This window comes from Hyperolius riggenbachi, chromosome 1 (genome assembly GCF_040937935.1).
Source record: "Hyperolius riggenbachi isolate aHypRig1 chromosome 1, aHypRig1.pri, whole genome shotgun sequence".
NCBI classification, from domain to species: domain Eukaryota; kingdom Metazoa; phylum Chordata; class Amphibia; order Anura; family Hyperoliidae; genus Hyperolius; species Hyperolius riggenbachi.
In genome coordinates this window covers 551,309,131-551,321,884 of record NC_090646.1, presented here as the reverse complement: position 1 = coordinate 551,321,884, position 12,754 = coordinate 551,309,131, and the positions used below count along the sequence as shown (strand labels likewise).

The window sequence follows — 12,754 nt, the reverse complement described above, 5'->3', positions numbered from 1 at the left end:
CTGAGCTTCCCTGGGCCCCCCAAACCACCACCACCAGCCAGGCATGAGGCCTCCAGCCCACCACCAGCCAGGCCTGAGCTGCCCTGGGGCCCCCAGCACACCACCAGCCAAGCCTGAGCTGCCCTGGGGCCCCCAGCCTACCACCACCAGCCAGGCCTGAGCTGCCCTGGGGCCCCCAGCCCACCACCACCAGCCAGGCCTGAGGCCTTCCGCCCAGCTCACCACCAGCCAGGCCTGAGCTGCCCTGGGGCCCCCAGCCCACCACCACCAGCCAGGCCTGAGCTGCCCTGGGGCCCCCAGCCCACCACCACCAGCCAGGCCTGAGGCCTCCAGCCCACCACCAGCCAGGCCTGAGGTGCCCTGGGGCCCCCAGCCCACCACCACCAGCCTGACTACATATACTGGGGACAGCTATACGCCTGGCTACATATACTGGGGAGATCTATACGCCTGGCTACCTATACTGGGGACACTGGCTGTCTGTCATTATGTACATTAACTGGTGAAACACTCTCTCTCATTACATGCATTTACTGGTGAAAGGCTGTCTGTCATTACGTGCATTTACTGGTGAAAAGCTGTCTCTTATGTGCCTTTACTGGTGAAACGCTATCTCTCATTACGTGCATTTACTGGTGAAAGGCTGTTTCTCATTACATGTATTTACTGGGGAATCGCTGTCTGTCATTATGTGCATTAACTGGTGAAACGCTGTCTCTCATTACATGCATTTATTGGTGAAGCGCTGTCTCTCGTTCCGTGCATTTACTGGGGAAACGCTGTCTCTCATTACGTGCATTTACTGGTGAAAGACTGTCTGTCATTATGTGCATTTACTGGTGAAAAGCTGTCTCTTATGTGCATTTACTGGTGAAACGCTGTCTCTCATTACGTGCATTTACTGGTGAAAGGCTGTCTCTCATTACATGTATTTACTGGGGAAACGCTGTCTGTCATTATGTGCATTAACTGGTGAAACGCTGTCTCTCATTACATGCATTCATCATAAAGGAACTAGTAGTTGTGTGTAAATTTCTATAAAGCACAGCACACTGCAACTGTCAGCCTAGACATATGTCTGGTTGGAGACAGGACATTTACCTTTGTAGCCTAATCATTATAAAGGTAGGCAGAGCCGGGACAAGGTCCTCCAGCACCCAAGGCTGAGACACCAAAGTGCGCCCCTCCATCCCTGCCACCCCAGCCGTCACACACTGATTGCTATTAGACTAAGAGGCGCCACAGGGCCCACAACCTCCCCAACACCTTAATCTCTAGTTATCTGGCTTGCAGTCACTGCCATATATCCCCTTTTCTTATTTCTTTCTGCTTCAAACACAATAAGGAATGACATCTGAATGAATTCTGCGCCCCCTCCTACACTGCGCCCTGAGGCTGGAGCCTCTCCAGCCTATGCCTCGGGTAGGTATATGTAAGTATTTAACCGTAACAACCCATAAGACATTGGTGAGACTGCAAAGTGTAACAATGCAAGGGAAACATCTCCAGTACTGATATACTATATAGCATGTACCAGTAGACAGTGCAGTAGTATGGTAAGCACAAAGTAAGAGAAGCATGCAGACCAACAAGTAAATCTCATCTGAGTGCCCCCAATGCATTGGGGTACGGAGCTGCCTGTCTTCCCTATAATAAGACATCTATATACTGTCCAGTGTAACATTAGAATTGTATCATTGTTTACTGTGCGGTTTGGGACTGATTTAGCCCTTTATAAATACAAATGTCCTCTAAATCTAGTACTTAACAATCTGAGGTGTGAGTTATTCAAAAGTTAATGTCAGAATAATCTATTTTGATGTGTTTCCTGGCAGACTGTGTGGCTTTGAGCCTTTTTATGATGAGCGAGGAGACCAGTATATGTTCAAGAGGATTCTCAACTGTGACTATGACTTTGTCTCCCCCTGGTGGGATGATGTGTCCCTGAATGCCAAGGACTTGGTAAGAAATCCGTGTTAGTTTACTTGTAGCCTGAAAAACAAGTGAAGTACAGTTATTTAGATACAGCATAATTTCCTTACTGTATTTACAATTTATTAGTGTAGCACAGTTCCTTTTAGTTATCAAATACAGTATCTATATTTTGAAGGGCTCCATGGATAAGTTTCACTTAGTGTCAGACCAAGTGACCAAATGTCGCAGTTTATGCTTTGGATAATTGTATCACAAAACTCTGATAGTGTCTGTATATACAAATTTATTGTATTATGTCACGCCAGTGCTTGGCTCAGGTACCTTGCTGCTCTGTGCTGCAATTCTTCTTTGTGCGGGGGGGCGATGTGATGCCAACTCAAGGACCTTGCTGCTGACTCAAGGACCGGCTCAAGGACCTTGCTATTCAAGTAACGAAATTCCTTATCCTGGGGGGGCAGAGACTTCAGCCACGGGGCCACAATGCCCTTGCTGCACCAGTAACGAGACTCTTCCTCTGGGGGGGGCGGAGACTTCAGCCACGCCCATGATCAGCGATGACGGCTCAAGGACCTTGCTGCTCAAGTAATAAAGTTCTTTCGGGGGGGGGGGGGGCAGAGACTTCAGCCGCGGCCACAATTACTACTCAAGGACCTTGCTGCCCTATCTTGTGCCGCTCTTCTTCCACCTGCGGGGGGCACAGGGGCAGGTAATATGATGACTGATGCTGGGAACATTGCCTGTTGTCCGAATGCAGTACATTCGGAGGCGCACTGACTCCCCCCCCCCCCCCCCCCACACACACACACACACACTTTTGGGGTAGAAAAAGTGCGTCTTATAGTCAGAAAAATACGGTAGCTTCCAGGAGTACTTCCTGTCATCAGTCAGATCCTGAACGTGCAGACTTAAAGCGGAATGAAACCCAGCATTTCTTCTTTGCTCTAAAAGATTATTTACAGCATATTGAATACTACCACCATTTATATTTTACTAGAACAGCATTCAACTAGTTAAATACAGGACTTACAAGCTCCTTGCAGGGAAAGCTGGACACATCCGAACTGGAGATAACTTTATCTTGTGTTTACATTCCTCACTTGATACAATTAAGTAAATACTTCTCTAACTGTGCAGACTCTCCTGAACACAGACAGACACTCAGAAAGCATTTGTGCGTACATTATAACATGAATAAAGCAGTTATGAATAAAATGCAAAGGTAGCTCTCAGAGCAATAAAATTGTACTTTGGGAACATATCATTTCTAAATGAATTAGAATACTTATGCACAAAAGCAAATATGATAACCGTATGGCATATAAAAAGTAAGAAAACATGTTTTTATTGAATATTATGTCAGGGTTTTATATCGCTTTAAGGTGGCCGCACACCATACAATTTTTTAAATATCTGTTCAATTCAAAAATAGCAATCATTTTTCTGACTGATTGTAACAATTAAAAAATCTGACCAATGTACCACACACCTATGTTCAATTTTTCCCCAATCATGAATAAAGCCTCACAAGTTTGCCTCAGGCAGCAAAAAGTCTAGAACCGGCCCTGGTAATGTCTGTTAGCTGGTCATGTTGTGTAATTATACACTATAATTGTGCATTGCAGGTGAGGAAATTAATTGTGTTTGACCCAAAGAAGCGTCTTACAACTCTCCAAGCACTACAGCACCCTTGGGTCACAGGAAAAGCTACAAACTTTGCTCATATGGACAATGCCCAAAAGAAACTGCAAGAGTTCAATGCAAGGCGCAAACTGAAGGTATACAATCCACGTGTTGCTAGCTGTATAGCTGAACATACATTCAGTGCTGCTTGCTGAGTGCTCTGTGAGGGTTTCAGCACAATGGATATAAGGAATTGTGAGGAGAGCCCTTCAGCAGGCCTGATTCCAGGACTACAGGGATCTATGCTACTTATGAAGGTGGAAACCCTTTACATTAACATTAGTAATGGTTGCCATGCGCGATACCTGCTTATAATATGTAACTTATGGAACCAATGAAGAATATCAGTTATGTATTACTATATATGTAATACAGTTCATATCATTATTTTCCACTTAAAATTAAATTTTTATGCTGATAATTACTATTTTTGGAGAAGGGGTAAAGTCATCTAAAATTCATTTCTTGGGTACATCTGATAGATAGAATAGAAGGCCTGGAAATTCATTCTGGGCTCATCTTACCTGTGCTATAGTGCTGCTGAGAAGGGATCAGCAGTGGTGTCACTAGGGGGGTACGGCAGGTGAGGACCGCACCAGGTGTCACCATCAGAGGGGGTGACCCTAAGGTCCAGGCTAAGGAAGAGTGGAATAAGGCTCTGTAAATACAGACCATTTTTGCTGCAAAAAAAGTATTATTGGTTTTGTTTCAAAGTAAGAGGGTTAAGGCAGCACTCAAGTGTGAGGACACGGTATGCTAAAACCAACAGTTTCTGCACCTAAGACTGACAATGAGCAAAAAATAGTTTTGGTTCAGCACCCCCAGTAATCATGATGACGTCATGACACTGATCCTGAACCTCAGCATAGAGTTGTACTGGAACTGTGCTGCAGGGGTGATGCAATTGCTGGAAAGAGGCAGGGTAAGTAGCAGCGCCAGGGATCAGGGGTATCCGGGGGCTATCGGAGTTGGGGGCACCTAAACTAGTGCTCCTATTGCTGGCTAACTTATACTGGAGCACCTACACCTTGCTAACCTATACTGGGGGACACCTATTGCTCTAAAAACCTCCGAAGCGACATACCCGATACTGTGTCAGGCTTACCGCTTTCAGCTAAATTTTCTTGCCCGGCACAGTGTTAGGCGCACCGTTCAAGAGGTTAAAGTTTAAATTTATTAGGAGTCGTAGTTGGTGCATTTTTGGACGACTCCAACTTCAGGTACCCAAAAATTGCTCCGACTGCGACTCCTCAACTTTGACTCCACCTCCACATCTATTGCCGGCCCACACACTGCAGACAGATATCCATTGGAAATTATTCTATCGCCACCGCTGGGGATATAAGATAGTGGAATTTACAGTCATAGGAAATTAGTCGTTATTTGAAACCTAGTGAATAATATGGTATAAATATAACTGCTAAGCTGTCTGCAGTTCATATTTAATAAAGTTACACCAAAATATTTTTATACCCCAAAAAAAGACATAAAAACTTTAAAACACTGTAAACTTTGTCTTATCTACAACAGAATTTTTACAATAAACTACAGCTGCATAGATATTCCTCCACGTAGTGTGCAGTACATTTTTAAGTCAAGCTACATACACTGGTTAGATATTCATCATGCAAAACAATTGTTTGCTATTGACCCAGATGACATCTCTCATGTGTACAAATGTCCCTGGGTGCTTCTCTGTAGCAATCTACTGAGATGGAAGATACTTGGCCAACTACCACTATGTTTCCCAGCTGTGGAGAGCCAAAACAATTACAAAATATAATTTTAGGCAATATATATCCCCAGTGGGTACGTAGTTTAATGCCTACCTAACACAACAAGTAGTCCCATACCCCAAACTGTGCCCCTCTCCCCACTGACTGAATCCCCTCGATGCTCCAAAGACAGTGTTACAATGAGGCTTCCACCTTCTGGGAGTTAGTGTGGCACATGCACTAATCACGCCCTACCATAGCCACCTATTAGAGAGCAGGTGTGGCAACCCCAAATCTCCCCCTACCAATCTAACCAGTAGCAATGGGCGTGGCTACAGCAGGAATGACACAGTAGGGAGGAGCAGTATTATAAGAACAGCACAGGGTTTTAAGACTTCTATGTGGAACATTGTGGAAGAGTACACCTTCCAGTCAACATCGGGATGGGATATATCAGGCTGGAGAAAAGCTTTTAATATTGTCAGTATATTCTGTAGGGCCATGACTGTGGCACAAAAAAGATTTTAAATAAAACTTGCAATCTTTAAAGATAACCTTTTTATTTTTGTAACTGTAACCAAAATCCCATTGGCATGAAACGCCTTTTTTGTTTTTCAGGCAGCTGTTAAAGCGGTAGTAGCCTCAACCCGTTTAGGGAGTGCTGGCAGCCACAGCAGCCACGACAGCAATAAAGCAAGCCGGAATCCATCTCCTGTTCAGGAGGGCGGCCAGGAAGAGAGGACCACTCAAGACTCCAAACAGGAAGAGGAAGGCGCTTCTTGAGTCCAGAGCCTCCATGCTTGGGTCTGGGTCTCTGCCATTTCATGCACCAGCTACATCAATCTTTTTCTTCGCAGGAAAGATTCCTTAGCATGGCCTTCTGGCAGTTCTTTTCATGGGGTGCAATGAAATGCACAAGTTGGTTCTACTCTGTTCAATGCATGTGACAGCTTATCAAAATAGTTACTATGGGTGACTTGAGACACGGAAGGTGTAGCGTTCTTCCTACACATGAAGTATGCCATGAGCAAATATTCCAATTATAACCTTGATATGCATATAGAATCGACACTGTAGATAGAGTACCAAGTGACTAGTGTTTCATTTTGCAGTTTTATAAAAGTAATGGACTTTATAGAGGATATTCTGCTAGTACGAGTTTTCATTCCATATTAGCATCATATTGCTGGTATTTATAATAATAGTCTGATCTGATCTAGGATTCACGTTACAGGGGAACTTAAAGCACACTTGCCATGTAAGAAATATGGAGGCTGCCATTTCTAAAGGGCTGTAATGCTGATCCTCTGGCTACACTATTCTGGCTTCCCTGATGTGGATAGTCAGATGATCAGAATTAGAATTGGGCAACTGTTATTTATCGGAAAGGTAAGTAATGGCAGTCTCCATGTTCTTACACAACATATTTAATCTGTAATAAAGAAGCTGATAATGTACCTCCTAACGGGTAAATATCTAATGTCAAACACTTTATGCGTTTTCTGGATATAACCAAATGCTGGTCAATGTGCCCATTTATGTATAAAGCTACATCCAGTTTTACTATGCTTAGTCTATTCTGCAGCGCAGAGATGTCAGCAACGGAACACATTCGATTTCTTCATAACTGAAAACATACTTTTGTAGTTCTTATCTTGAGATATTTTACAACATTCCTTTGGTCAACCAGTAAGACATACGTGTATCTTGATAGGACCCTCATTTATTGCAACACTTCCCATTTGTAACAAAGCAGGCATACACACCAATAATGAATGAAGGAATTTTTAACCTGTTTACAGAACCATCGGTCTTTGTTCATGGGAGTCTGTGTGCAGCCAAGAGGCACGCACTGCATTTGCTGAAGGGTGAGAATAGGGTGAGGTTTTCAAGCTGATTCCTGCTGCCAATCACATGACATGGTCTTTGGGTGGAGTTGGAGAGTTCTGGCTCCTGAGGAGCAACCTAATGCTCACTAAATGCTTAGTTCTCACCACCATTGCAATACAACACCATGGACCTTTATTCAATTCACTTTTTTCTCCTACATTTTCTCCTAGGTAATATTTTCACACCTCATTAATAAAACACCACTTAAGTTACCAGCAAGCAAATACATTTTGGCAGTATCTTTTCACTTAAATGTTGGTACTTTTTCAATTGCAGTACCGATTGAGTACTTCAATTGAGTACTGAAGTGTTATTTCAAACAGAAGATGAGAAATAATCTCCTAGGAGAAAACTTTGGAAAAGAGTGAGTAGGATAAGGGCCCATGCCTGATACCACTGTAGAATATTAGAAAATTCTGCACCTATTATATGCTAATATTAGAAGTCTGCAGGTCTGAATCTGGAATCAGTGTGGGCACTGGAGGTATCTTGGAAAATCTATTATGTACAAAGGCAAAAACAACACCTAACCATATTGACAACAACAGACACGTAATTAATGTTTTACGTTTTGTTTATGCTTGGTCTTCAAGATAAGAACAGATTAAATGTAAACTGTGAGTAGAAATGTATTTATCACAAAACCAAACAAGGTTGGTCTGCAGTACAAAGTAACAAGTTCCATAGAAATGTAGGTCTAGTGCTGGGAAACATACAGTAGACACTTGAATGTGGAAGAGGAAAGAAAGGGTTACATCAGCACCTGAGGAATAGTCCTTGTTGAGGAAGTGTAGACAGGGAACACGAGGGTCTAGGTCTTTTTGTTTTCGTAAACATTTATGGAAAATCTGGTTGTGCTTGTCGTACCATGTGAAATGGCAAATTGTAGAGAAAGGGAGGGTGACAGCATCAATCTACTTGAAAGACTTTTTTTCACTGCTTTGAAGTACACACAGGGTTACTGAAGGAATCCTTGGATGCTCAGACAGGTGGGTGGCGGGCAGATATGGCATCAAACAACTGACACTTGATCACAGCCATCCCTACTCACCTCCCACCTGCCTGGGCATACTAGGGTTACTTTGGTAGCCCTTTGTGTACTACAACACATGGAATAATAAGTAGGTAGGTGCTGTCGCCCTCTATAGACACTTGGCTGGCTATGATATGGAGGTAACAGGTTGCTGGAGACAATGCTTAATAAATATAGAGCCTGCTCCCCCCCATGTTATTACCTACACAGTCTCTGACCACCAATCAACAGCTTTACCCACCCTCATGCAGCTCACCGGTCCTCCAAGCAGGTCCTGGCAAGACTGATGACTGGTTGGGAGTCAACTAGCCTCTATATACAGTATTTTATGAAGTACCCTAAACCTGTTTTCAACATACCATAGTTAGCCAAGTGTCTACGTTTACCAGCACTAGATCAATATTTCTATGGAGATTGGGACTGTAGGGGAACAAGAATCTACATCCAGGCGCTGTAAGTTTTCCAGGATATATACATGTATTTATCATATTTGTGGTAAAAAGTAAGGCTTGGTTCACTCTATGCTGGAGATGTACCATGCTTATATTGCACAGATGCACTGTATTATTGCAGGGATTACTGACACTCTGAAGTGGAGGCATGCTATCCATCAAATGAATGGCTACGCAATTCAAAGTCCATAATAATGCATACCATCAGACTTTTTCACAGTACGCTCATAAGTATTGTAAATTCAGTTAAGTGTTACTGCAGTCGTGCAGGCTAATAGAGGTCAAGCACCACCCTGGAGCCAAACATGCAGCACATGGCTGCACACACACCATAAAATAATAGTATGCTTACTGTCTGTATACTATAGAGGTGTTTATTTGTACATCAGCAGCCAGTGCCCAGAAATGTGTAGATGAGGAACCTGTCCATCATGACAAACCAATCACATTCTGACTTCTACAAGTTCTACCCCTTCCCCCTTTCAGTGCTTATAGTGGCTGCTTACCTGGTCATGTGGCCTTTGTCAAGGTTACAGCAGTCAGCAGGTTTTCCTCACATCACCATATTCTGTCTTGAACAATTACTGTAGAAGCACAAAATAATAAGGGAGTTTGGTTACGGAAATATCCGAAAGTCCAACATGCCCCTTCCTGCCTCCTGCACCTCAGCATTGGTCAGTGCACATCTCATTGAGGGGCCAATCGTGAGGCAGTAGGCACAAAGGTGTGTATGAGAGTTTTACCCTACTTCAGGAACTGGTCACTCTTTGCATAACTGAGGTGACTTCCACCTTCTTTACACCTCACAAACTATATACTGGATTACACTTGTACTTTAAGTATAATTAGCACTGATAAAGTTTTAGAAAATGTTTGTATTTATTTGTGTATGTCATTAGAAGACATTTTTTATACAGCGGTCTAATTGTTTAGTGATCCTTTATTTTGAATATTCATTTTGTATGTTATAAAACAGTTGAAGCGTCAATGTAACAACTTTTCACTGGCACAGCATTCACGCATATCCAGGAGGAATATATTGCAATACGGTGCCACTACAGTCATTGCTATTGCTTATTATTTCAATTTCTACATAGTATTTGTTATTCAAAAATCACTCTCATAGACTCCTCTCAGCACCTTGTCTTAAATTTTAAAAGTAGGTGCATTAAACAAGTAGAACGCAATCACTAAATACAACACGATAAAACATAATAAATCTAATTAGCATTTAATTTTTGTTTTATGTACACTGAGTAATTGTAAGAAATCATTAACAGCTTTGTTTAAACCCAACTCAAACCAAAATTGAACAAAGTAATGGCAAGCAGCCTGATGAGTGGACTATATGCCGTTTTCATGAATGAACTGTGATTGTCAGTTGCACAACAGCTTGCTTCCTGCCCTCTGTAAATTCAGCTGGTGGGTGGGTCAATCAGGACTCCTGACTGACCCACCCACCATCTGAATCTACAGAGGGCAGGAAGCAGGAGCGACACTGTGACTCACAAAGCAGGACATACAATAGAGACCCGATTGTATTTAACAAAATGTGTGGCTGAAGGTGGTGACCTAGGCAGAGGCAAGGGTAAAGAATGGCTATTGTACATTTTTTCCTTCACCTGCACTAGTCAACTCCCACCTCATCCATATTCAGGTTTTTGCACAAGAGAAAGACTGGAGCTTGTGTCAGTCACTAATCTGGTACAGCCTGCTGTACATTTGCAGTTCACAGGAATTGTTATTTAATAATAATAATAATCTGAACATTTGTATAGCGCTTTTCTCCTGTCGGACTCAAAGCGCTCAAGAGCTGCAGCCACTGGGACACGCTCAAGAGGCCACCCTGCAGTGTTAGGGAGTCTTGCCTTGAACTCCTTACTGAATAGGTTTAAAGATCCAACTTTCTAAACAGGAAGTCAACAGACTGCATGGACTTTGCACCTGCATGGATGATGTACAGCTGCAGGCAAGCACAAGTATAAAAGACATTTTTAAATTTGAAAATGCAGCGCCAGAAGTAATAATAGCCGCATTTTACAACTAAACAATGTGTACATTCAGAATTTCACAACTTCAATTTTGGATTAGTTGAGTTTTAACCACTTGCCGACCGCGTACTCATAACGCGCGTCGGCAAAGTGGCAGCTGCAGGACCAGCGACGCAGTATTGCGTCGCCAGCTGCAGGCTGATTAATCAGGAAGCAGCCGCTCGTGCGAGCGGCTGCTTCCTGTCAATTCACGGCGGGGGGCTCCGTGAATAGCCTGCGGGCCGCCGATGGCGGCTCGCAGGCTAAATGTAAACACAAGCGGAAATAATCCGCTTTGTTTACATTTGTACGGCGCTGCTGCGCAGCAGCGCCGTAAGGCAGATCGGCGATCCCCGGCCAATCAGCGGCCGGGGATTCCTGCCATGTGACCGGAGACAGCCTGTCACTGGCTGCACAGGACGGATAGCGTCCTGTGCAGCCTCGATCGCCGGGGGGGCAGCAGGTAGGAGAGGGAGGGGGAGGATTTCGCCGCGGAGGGGGGCTTTGAGGTGCCCCCCCCCCCCGCAACACCCGCAGGCAGGAGCGATCAGACCCCCCCAGCACATCATCCCCCTAGTGGGGAAAAAAGGGGGGCGATCTGGTCGCTCTGCCTGCACGCTGATCTGTGCTGGGGGCTGCAGAGCCCACCCAGCACAGATCAGCTACAACAGCGCTGGTCGTTAAGGGGGGGTAAAGGGTGGGTCCTCAAGTGGTTAAAGAACTGTATTGAAGAAAGCAGTCTAGTTTCTAGGAGTCGCAGCAGCTGCAATGTTTACTTTATAATTCAGAAGTGTTAAACTGTGCAGTTTTTAAACTTACTAAATCTATCCAGAATGGAAAATACTGGAAAATGTAAGTGACCCTGCAGGCGTGTCTTGTAACTCTCCAAAAATATGTTTAGTATTAAATGGGGAACATTTGCAACCCTCCCCTACCTAGGGAAAGTCTTCGACAGCTGGTCTGTGTCTGTGCACTCTATTTTGATTACAAAAACTCTCATTTAGGGCTCGTTCACACTAAGGGCTTTTTGCCCTTTTTTCGAACGCAGACGATTTTCAAAATCGCACTTAAAACACTTGTGCAATGAATCTCTATGAGAAGGTTCATATCAGCGCGTTGCTCCTACTTTGCGGTCAGCAAAGCAGTGCCTGTGCCATTTTTGGGGTGTTTTTGCTATAATGGAAGGTATAGGAAAAACGCTTAACGCTCACAAAATCGCTTTCGCATTCGCATTTTTAAGAATAAATACATCGTATTTATTCTTTTCTGGGTCAAATAATTCACTTCCTGACATGCGTCAGGGAGTGAATTACAAAACCGCTCTGGAAAATTGCTTAGAGAAGCACTTTAACCAGAAACGCAGCGTGCAGTGTAGCGCCGGGAGGGAGCGCACAAAAACGCAAAATGCTTGTTTTCAATTTTAGGTGTGATTGAGGCCTGACTAACCTTTCAACAACCCTCACTATGCCTGAAAAAAAATGTCACTTTGGTTGCTGTACAAGACTGTAATTGGACAACCAATACTAACATAATCTTTTCCTAATCCCATCATAGTCCAATATGACTGGGCAAAGGGCTGCAAAGTAAAGAATACAGGTCAGGATTACACAATCACTCAAGAGAGTAAAGGTGCCCACGATGTATGGGCAGATCGACCATGTGACCGGTCTCTCCCTAATCACATCTGATAGGGGAGAGATCTGTTGACTGCCCATACACCGCAGGTGGATTAACGATATCTTTCAATATGAAACCTATCGGGAATTGGCCTTGTGACGCCACATACGCGCCTCGCCACCCTGGTACTGTCCCCCCTGTGTAAAATGTGCCCTGTGCATGCATACCTTACCTGTCAGTGTCCGCTGCTGGCTCCGTGTTCCATCCTCGACATATGATACACGTGGTTACGCATCCAGGTACACGCCGGCAACCACGTGGGGCATGTGTATGTGGACGGAGCACGGAACCAGCGGCAGACACCGACAGGTAAAGGATGCACGCAAGAGGCACCAGGGGCAT

At 44.1% G+C, this 12,754-nt stretch overlaps 1 protein-coding gene across 3 annotated transcripts in view; it reads left to right on the top strand.

The window, feature by feature from the left end:
- The window catches only part of CAMK4 (calcium/calmodulin dependent protein kinase IV), a 223,558-nt gene extending 212,685 nt beyond the window's left edge, over positions 1-10,873 (top strand). For all 3 annotated transcript variants that reach the window (XM_068247354.1, XM_068247356.1, XM_068247358.1), the window contains exons 9-11: positions 1,836-1,962; positions 3,558-3,710; positions 5,949-10,873. In XM_068247354.1, the coding sequence (XP_068103455.1) occupies positions 1,836-1,962; positions 3,558-3,710; positions 5,949-6,113 (445 nt within the window). In that variant the 3' untranslated portion in view covers positions 6,114-10,873. The remainder of the gene's footprint in view (positions 1-1,835; positions 1,963-3,557; positions 3,711-5,948) is intronic.
- The last annotated feature ends 1,881 nt before the right edge of the window (positions 10,874-12,754 follow it).